This window comes from Lolium rigidum, chromosome 6 (assembly GCF_022539505.1).
Source record: "Lolium rigidum isolate FL_2022 chromosome 6, APGP_CSIRO_Lrig_0.1, whole genome shotgun sequence".
NCBI lineage: Eukaryota > Viridiplantae > Streptophyta > Magnoliopsida > Poales > Poaceae > Lolium > Lolium rigidum.
The window spans coordinates 25,865,745-25,875,259 of NC_061513.1; the positions used below are offsets into that span (position 1 = coordinate 25,865,745).

At 45.8% G+C, this 9,515-nt stretch overlaps 1 protein-coding gene across 1 annotated transcript; it reads right to left on the bottom strand.

Annotated features, from left to right (window-relative positions):
- Nucleotides 1–632: 632 nt before the first annotated feature.
- Nucleotides 633–1,705, bottom strand: LOC124659589 (cationic peroxidase SPC4-like). The gene has a single exon (XM_047197430.1). The coding sequence runs from the start codon at nt 1,703–1,705 to the stop codon at nt 710–712; it is 996 nt and encodes a 331-aa protein (XP_047053386.1). The 3' UTR covers nt 633–709.
- Between the last annotated feature and the right edge of the window lie 7,810 nt (nt 1,706–9,515).

A 9,515-nucleotide genomic window follows, 5' to 3' on the forward strand; every position in this document is an offset into this window, starting at 1 on the left:
GAACTAAGCTCAAAACAGAGTGAAACTAATTGTTGCACAGAAAGTTTTCACCATGTTTCATTAGGTTTCATCAAGTTTTAAAAGTCGAATTCCAAAAATTGTCCAAAAATATTCAATATTACTCTTATTATGAAGCTCACTCACTAGGAACTCAAATATCTAAACGGACTAAAAATTAAATTTACAGTTCAAAAGTTACAGAAGTTTTAAGATTTGGAACTAGATTTAGTAGTGTGGTACATGAGAGAATCTTTTCTTACAAAAAAATCAGTAAAAAAAGAGGAGAGAGAGAAGATGGACCATGCACGGGTGGTAGGTAGAGTTGCATTTCTCGAAACTTAATGATATTTGCAGCATGAATCACAAAGCAAAAACTAATATGAATCCAATGGCAACCGCATGCACGGACAATCTCTAGTCTCCGCCACTTTCGATTATTCCCTGTCCTACCTATGGGATATGGGCTATGGCCGAGTGTGTTCGCGAGTGACATGGCGTACACATATTCTGTCGGTGTTGTGTTGTGGAAAACAATAAGCAAAGCAAACCAAGCAAGTCTCTTATTAGTGCACGAACTTAAACCGGAAACACACACACACATACACGCGCTTGATCTGAAACGAACATACTACACCGAGCCTGGGACGTGTGCACGTAACACACGACTGGCACACACACACATTAGTACATTATTACTACGTAACTGACATCAAGCAGAGGCGGAGAAGCCCTCGTCACCAGCGACGTCGACTGCGGTCTCGATGGCGGTCCTGGCGTTGCGGCTGAAGCAGCTGCGGCGGATTTCGCCGACGTTCCCGCCGGGCCTGGGCGCGGTTGCGAGCTTGGCCATGGACTTGGCGAACTGGGTGAAGAAGGCGTCCTTGCTATTCGCGAACTGCCTCACAATCGGCGCCGTGCTGGCGTCCCTGATGAGCACCATGTCGGAGGTGAAGACGCCCTGGCTGGCCACCAGCGCCCTGTAGTAGCCGTTGTCGAACAGGTCCGGGGTGACCACGTCCAGGTTCTGCCGCAGGTTCGGGTTTCTGGTGCAGTTGGCGGCCAGCCTATTCCCGAACGCGTCGCCATTGGCGGCACGGTCGGAGAAGAACCCGCAGGCGGCCCTCCCGACGGTGTGCGCGCCCGAGAGCGCCACGAGGTCGGCGAGGTCGCGGAGGCCCTTGTCACTGAAGGCCCTGGCGAGGGCGGACACGCTGGAGGTGGAGGGCGCGGGGAGGCCGTTGACGGCGTTCTGGGGCGCCGGGGCGAGGCTGTCGAGGACGCCCCGTGGCACGGCGTAGGTTGGCCCGCCGGAGAAGACGACGGCCGCGCGGGTGGCGAGGGTGGAGATGTCGGCGCAGGAGACGGTGGGTCCACATGCCGCGTGCACCTTGGCCCGGATGTCCTCGATGAGCTGCAGCGCGCGCGGCTGCAGCGTCCTGTTGGGCCCCATGCTCTGCTCGGTGCCGCTACCCTTGAGGTACACGGAGGCGTCGCAGCCATTGGGTAAGCAGTCGTGGAAGAAGATGCGGAGGAGCCCCGCGGCGAGGGCGATCTCCTGCCGGAGGGCGGTCTGCACTGCGGAGGTCACGATGCTGTCCAGCTGCGGGCACGTCTGGGACAGCGTCGGGGTGAGGAGCACCGACACAGTTAGGAAGGCTAGCACCCGTGTGCCGGCGGCTCTGCTGCTGCGGCTCGCCATCGCCATTGTGAGTGTGGTGTTGTGACTTGTGAGCTTGCTTGCTTGTGGGCTGCTTAGGTGAGGAAACGGCCGTTATTTGTAGAGGAGGCGCGTAGGAGTAGACGGGCTAATCCAAGATTAGATCATGCCAACCCATCATCAACCCATGTGCTGCAGAATTCCCAGATTAAGGAGAGCAGATTTGGTGCACCCAGGTGCCAGTGCTCCTGATTTTTGTAATATTTTAAAAATATATTTATGTGTTTCAAAAAATTATAAACTTTATTCCACAAATACATACACATGTTCTGAGTACTCGTATAAATTTTTGGTAGAAAATGCCTTGTATTTTGAGCTGAGGAAAAATAACAAATTTGTAGGGATGGAAACTTTAGATTTTTGTCAGAAATTTGTCTTTTTCGTGTAGCTCAAAATACAACATATTTTCATCCGAAATTTACAGCATACCTTCGGAATGTTTATAAATATGTACGCATTTAATTTCAGATTTTTTGGAATTACAGAAATATGTTTTTCAAATACTGGGATCACTGGAGCTCATGTGCCAAAGAGACTTTTCGCAGATTAAGAAACTCTTTTTTTTTTGCGAATCCAGATTAAGAAAACTCAAAAGACGACCTGGGGCAATGTTCTGGATAGGTTTGTACGTAGTACTTTTCCAACTTTAGATTGGGCTTTAATACTCGAATTAAGAAACTGGAGCTGTCACACAAACTGAACGTGGTCTTCACGAGCTTCATAATGCCGTTTCGTGTGTTGTTGCCTGCCCCCACCCCACCCCCTTTGCTTTGTAGTGAATTATCATAACCCGGTTTAGTCCACTCGTTTTTACTTATTAGAAGGTATACATGAATTGTCCACCGCCCAAGACGAGCAATCGGGCATAAGAGAAAGAGATATTGAAAATCCCTCATTCTCATGGAACAAACATCTCATACTCTCATTACAATCAGCGTTTTCAAGATTGCCCATTGTTAAAAACACCTTCTATACATATATCATGAAAATACTATTATTTCAGAGGTGCCTTGAGTTTCCAAATATACTACTAGTAAATATACATGGTGTTGCCATTCATCTAGTACACATATATTGATTTTACCAAGTGTTAGAGGCCCACAATCTACATCTAAATATACATCTAACCACTGACTTGGCCCGGGCCTAAGTGAAAGTGAAAAAGTGAAGTGGTGGACCTACCCATCCCAACCTGCTATTAGGCTGGTGCCAATGCACCGCCTCACTCCCGCCCCGTCACGTCAGCTTTTCTCTCACTCTCACCCCACTCTCACTCCACTCTCACCCCACCTTGCCAATGCATGGGCTATAGTCCCCACTCTCACTTCTCTCTCCTCCACATCACCATTTCCTTTTCACATTAAGTTATTTCACTCGATTTATTTTAGACATTCAAAATAATGCAAGAAATTATTTTATTGAACTTAAAATATTACCGATTACATAATAATTAATAAAATTGCATAATAAAAATTAAAAATTACATAATAAATAAAAATTCTACTCTTCTGCCTCTTGTTCCTGCTCCTCCTCCTCGTTGTCATCATCCAGACCAAGCTCTGTTTCCACCATCTTGATGGCCTTCGCATGTTTGCGCTTTTCTGCTTCGTTCTTGGATGTGGAATGCATTGAACAGGGACACCTCCTTGTTGTAGACGTTCCAATGATCCTTCAGCTGCTTCGAGGTCCGATGACGGGAAGGATCCGAGGTAGAGTTGAAGGTTTCAGCTATCTGACCCCAAAAACTAGTGCCGGTCTTGCAATTACCGGCAACAGAGTCCTTGGAGTGAAAAAGCCAAGCATTAACCTACCACGAAATACATATTGTTAGTGAAAAATCCTACCAAGAACCAACCCAAAATAAATATGTGATGGGTTAGTAAAGTACCAGTTTTTCCTCTTCCGAACAGTCCAGTCAAGCCTCTTTGCACGCGGTGGTACGATTGGTTCCGCGGCATTGGACTCGGAGCTTGGAGCGGGAGCTTCAGAAGGTGCAGGGGGGTACGGACCATATGGAGGTGGAGGGTATGAACCGTACGGAGGCGGAGGGTATGAACCATATGGCCCCGGGTAAGGAGGTACGGTTCCACTACCACTATCTGTAGGTGGTTGGGGGTATGGATACGGAGGCGGAGGGTATGAACCATATGGCCCCGGAGGTGGAGCGTATGGCCCATATGGCCCCGGAGGTGGAGCGGAGGGGTATAAAACTCGGGGAAGCGGCGAAGAACCGACATTGGTGCGACGATGTGTCGGAGAGAGACCATCTAGGTCTATTGGTGACCCGTCGCTCATCAGATCCGTGAATGTGGTGAAATCTGGTGGAGTCCAACCGGACATGGTGGAGAAGATTTGAGAGAGGGAAGATGATGAATGGAGATGAATTGGGTGTGGAGTGAGTGAAACAAATGGGGGTATTTATAGGGGTGGAGCTGAAATTTTGAACCAGACAACGCGCTAGCCGACGTGGACCAATCGGGTCGCGCCATGTCGGCTAGCCGTTACTCGCTCCCGCCCTCTCCCCGCCCCACTCCCGCCCGCTACCGCCCCACTCCCGCCCCACTCCCGCCCGCCTACCGCCCACTCCCGCCCGCCCTCTCGCCCGCCCACCTCCCGCCCCGGCCCGCCAACGCGCCGCCCCGCCTCCCGCCCCGCTCCCGCTCCCGCCTCCATCTCGCCGCCAACGCGGGCGACAGCCGGGCGGTAGCGGGCGCTACCGCCGGGCGAGCCAGCCAGCGCCCGCCGCTCCAGTCCCGCCCGCCTCCCGCCCCTCTCCCGCCCCGTCGCCGCCGCTACCGCCTCCGCTACCGCCTGCGCTGGCACCGGCCTTAATTGATGAATTGACCTTTATCAATAGGTGGACCAAATTTAACCAAGATGCACGTCTAGAACTAATTTCGTGGAACCAGTTGATTACGGTTAGTTTGCAACTTAAGATTCTAACTTGTTTGGGAATATGTGTTTTTCTGTGGACTTTATGCAACTGTTTTAATGATATTGTTATTTTTGTGTAGATCAAAGTTTTCCATTTTTTTTGTGTTTGTCAAAGTCTTGGTGGTCCCACAAACCCCATCATCACCAGGCCATAACCTAACATTGGGCCTTGATATTTCCAAAGATTTATTAATATGTATATATGTATGGTTGTGTACGAATTGTTTTTTTTTTCCTTTTATTTGAGATACCATGTGAACATCGGCTTTTGGTCGATGATTGTTTACTTGACCAGAGGGCCATCCAGCAGCTCTTGGTCGCATGCAAAGTGGGTGGAAAGGTGCGCCTTCACACTGAAATATGAATAGTCTGTATTCTACTTTGCCATAATTTGAATTTTACTTTCCGCCTTATGCAGAGTGTCTGCCATTTTCCACAGTAAAAATGGTACTCCCCGTTTCATAAGACGTTAATGGGATGTCTAAATTTATGTATATCTATATATCTAAATTTTGATAAATCTAAAACAACCTTTATGGGATGGAGGGAATATGATAATGAATCTTGGACGGTAGTTACGACTCTCAAGAAGGTTGCATAAAGTCTTGGTTCAATGATGATGTTCTCTACTCCACTGTTCACTAGAATCTCATGGTAACAGACATGTAAGAATTTTGGTATAGCAAGCAAAATGTGGTCAAATTCTACGACCTTTACACTGCAAGTGGGTGGGTGGGTGCATGTGGAGCACGCGCCTTCACACTAGTTGCTAATTGGATAAGAACTCACACACAGACGCACGTTAATTTAACTAAACAAGTTCACAACCATAAGCTATGATATCCTCTTGGACCAAGTGACTGTCTTGTCTTGACGTCGTATGTTGTTACGGGCGCTGTTTCTGTATCATGTTGATATATTAATTAAGTGTTTATTACCTACCAGAAAATAAATACATTAGTGTCACTAGGGAAAACGTCAAAGTGCCTACGGCCTTTTCCTGTACCGTCAGTTTTTATCGAGGCCGTCAGCACAGGGTTCGAACAGCACAAGCCACGAACTAAGCTGCCGGCATAGGAAAGCCGTCGGCATAGGGCAACCTATGCTGACCGCCACCATCGGCGGCATACGCCCAGTCTAGCCGTAGGCACAGAAAACTGTTGACATAGCGGTCTCCGCGGTGATGGCGAGGCAACGGAGTTAGGACTGACTGTCGGCATAGTTTTTTTTTTGGCACAAGCTTTTTTTTTCTCCAGGCACCCCCTCCCCCCTCCCCATATCCTTTTCGATATTCAAAACTATATAAGAAAATGTTATAAATTTTAAAAATATAAAATCCGTGAGATGACCATGTATTATTTGTTCTAGTTGTTAGGAAAATTAACAAACATGAATTTCGATATATTATACAAAATGGCATCATGTTTCGGTAGAACGGCTTTTCTGGTTGCATACGACCTCCGATGAAAACGTTTTTTATATGAAAATATATCTACAAAAAAAATTTACATATGATTTCAAAGGCCTATGGCTGTTTACCGATCAAAAAGAAATAGGATTTTTTTCAGGCTTTAGATTTTGACGAAAAAAGATAATAATAAAATTTATTTTATTGTTTCGAGATTTATTATTAAAGGACAATAATGTATGTCAAATAATTGTTTGGAATTCAAAGAATAAAGAAGTGTGATGTCATGGCCCAAGGGTTAATAAAAACTGATATGGTACTATTGTCAACCAAGAATAACTCCTCTGCCGAAAGCTCATCCGGAAAAAACGAATAATTTAATCGTGCTAGGGTGGTGGATGGGTGACCGAGTGGAAAGTTTAACTATTAATAAGTAATTTGACCTAATATTAAGGATGCTTAGAGATTAAACTGTCAAACAATTTAAGAAAATGCGTTGATTTTGTTGAAATTTCCGCTAACGCCCACTAGGCCTCCGCGAAGCCCACCTGGGCCTGTGCCGATGGCCAAATGGTATGTGCTGAGAGATTATTATGCCGATGACTAGGCGGCACCTTGACTGGTTCTTGTAGTGTGTGGCCCACTAATCGTTTTTTCGTGGTCAAGAGCGCACTAATTTTTCTAAGTCAATTGCACCATATTCAGAAAAATCCTCCAAACAAATGTTTCCATTTTTATTAATCCTCCAATCCATAATAAGTTTTATGATTTTAGTTCAATTAACGGATCAGATGGAGTAGCTAATCTTTTTAAAAAAGGCCTCGCAATGATGAGCTAACTTTTGAAGAAGTAAGAGCAATATAATCAACACCGGACTTTTAACATTCATCCATATGAAAAATGATGCCACATATTTGACTAGATACACATGTATCTCACTAGTAGGAAAATGCTCACTTCGTGGCGTGTGAGAATAAGTTAGTGGTTGCGGGCCCCTTGCTACCGCGCCAGTGGTACTAGCTTCCGGTGACGTGCGCGCAACACACCGACCAGTAAGTAATTTGACCTAATATTAAGTATGATTAGAGATTAAAATGTCGAACAATTTTAAAAAGTTGCCTCGAAAAAATTTGAATTTTGTTTGATCTTTTTTTTTTGAAAAAAAATGATGCACTTGTGCCGGCGGCCTTGCTGGGCTAACTGCCGTTAGGCCTCCGCAGGGCCCACCTGAGGGCTGTGCCGATGGCAGTGGCTGTGTCGACGGCCAAATGGTCTGTGCCGAGAGAGTGTTGTGCTGACAACGGCCTATGCTGATGGCTAAAATGGTCTGTCGGACGGTTGAAGGCCGTCGGCACTTTTATTGGTTCTTGTAGCGTGTGGCCCATTAATCTTTTTTCCGTGTCAAGAGAGCAATAATTTTTCTCAGTCAATTGCACCATATTCGGAAAAATCGTCCAAACATGGTATTCACCATGAGATGGAGAGGAGTCTGCGTGGTCTCTTTAGTAGAAGCTGGTTCCAAAATTATGTTTTCTAATCCCAAACCAAAATACACAAAGAACACGGGACGGATAATTTTGTGTTCGCGGTCCAACTTAAACGAACGTGAGGAAGGTCCGGGCTACACTCTCACGAATCAAATTATCTCGTCAAGACGCATGCGCGTGCGTGTGTTTTCCATGCGGCATTGCGACTGGTGGTGAGGGCATTGCTGTAACTCTCCACTGTTTCAATGTCCTTATCTGCCACTTGTGCTGTCGGTGATACCTTTTTCCTTGTTGAGAATAAAACTACTACTTGTGTGAACTATAGTACCAGTATTATCTGACCAGATGCACGACATGTACTAGCTTTTTGTGCAAGTGGCGGCAGTGGAGGCGCGCCTTCGCACTGTGATGTGTGCATTGTATGTCGTCCTCTCCATCGGTCGTGGATAACATTAGAGTAAGTTCAATAGTAAAGTCAAATGTTTGCGATAAGCTAAATTCCATGTCACTTATAGTCAATCTAGAGCTAACAGTTATACAATTGTATTATTTTATCAATGCATGGCCCACCATTCACTCTCACAAAATATCTAGGAGCACGTGCTAGAGCTGGCTCTTGCATGAGAGCTCACCCTTCTTCTCTCTTTTTCTCTCTCTCCTCCAACTAGGCAACAATATATTATTCTAATCTTTATAACCATTATTTTGTCAATGCATGGTCCACTATGACAGAGGATATATTCCAGCAAAGTAGATAATAACCTTGTGTCGCTAACCGATTATTAAATCTGTAGAAACATGCTACTCGTATACATAATTGATCATGGAATAACCACAAAAAAAGTAATGTTAAGATTCAAGGACAATCCTACTATATACACTAGTTGAATGCCCATGCGTTGCTACGGCTCTCAAATTTATTGATCATCACATATGTAAAAATAACGCATGTGAATATTGCTGATGATGCAAACATGTGAGCAAAGACATGTTTTAATGAATATTTTTTCAATGTCAGAGAGCATGCAGTTTGGGTTCAAATTAAAATTATAAGTCATGCTCTTCACCACCGTAGAAGAACACTTCTATTTCACATTGTGCTCTCTCACTCCCCGTATCTCCTTCTCATAAAACATAGAATCGTAAAGATAAGAACATATACATCATATCTTCTCTTTTTTCCTTCGGCCCTCGAACTTAATCTCTTTCATAAGTTGCCGTGAAATAATTGTTCAAAAGTTCACAAGTATACAACAGTAAGTTGCCGCGAAATAATGAAGTGGCAGGTCAACAAATATATATAGAGATTGGTTTTGTATCAAAATGTTTTCTCACACTTCTCTATCCGCCTCCCTTCTGCTACGCAAAGGTGTTACCATGATACCTCCATGCCCACCAATCATCTTTGTGAACAGGTCCGTTAACGTTGTGTTTTTTCATTTCAACACTATTGATCTGATGGGATTCGTAGCATAGAAAACAAAAAATTTCCTACCGCAAGAACGAATAACAAGCCAAGATCCAATCTAGAAGATGGTAGCAACGAGAAGATCATGAGACTAACCCTCGAAGATTTACAAAGCCTACGAGATTAGATCTCGTTGTTGCTGTAGTCGATCACTTGCCGCTTTCAAAAGCACGTAGAAGGTCTTGACAGTGCCACAGTCGGGTAGCACCTCCGTACTCGGTCACAAGTTCGGTGTTGATGACGACGTCCTTATCCCCGTTCCAGCGGGTAGCGGAAGTAGTAGATCCTCCTCGGAAACCCGACAGCACGACGACGTGGTGTCGGTGGCGGTGGAGATCTCCGGCAGGGCTTCGCCTAAGCTCTACGGGAGAATTTGGAGGAGGGGCGGCTAGGGTTTAGGGAGAGGAGGCGCCGGCCTGGGAGCCCTTGGGGGGTGCGGCTGGCTTTGGTGTGGTCGGCCCCTCCCTCTCCTCCTCTATATATAGGTGGAACCCCTAGGGT

Coding starts and splice junctions, on each gene's coding strand:
- LOC124659589 (XM_047197430.1), bottom strand. CDS start 1,705: ATGGCGATGGCGAGCCGCAGCAGCAGAGCCGCCGGCACACGGGTGCTA.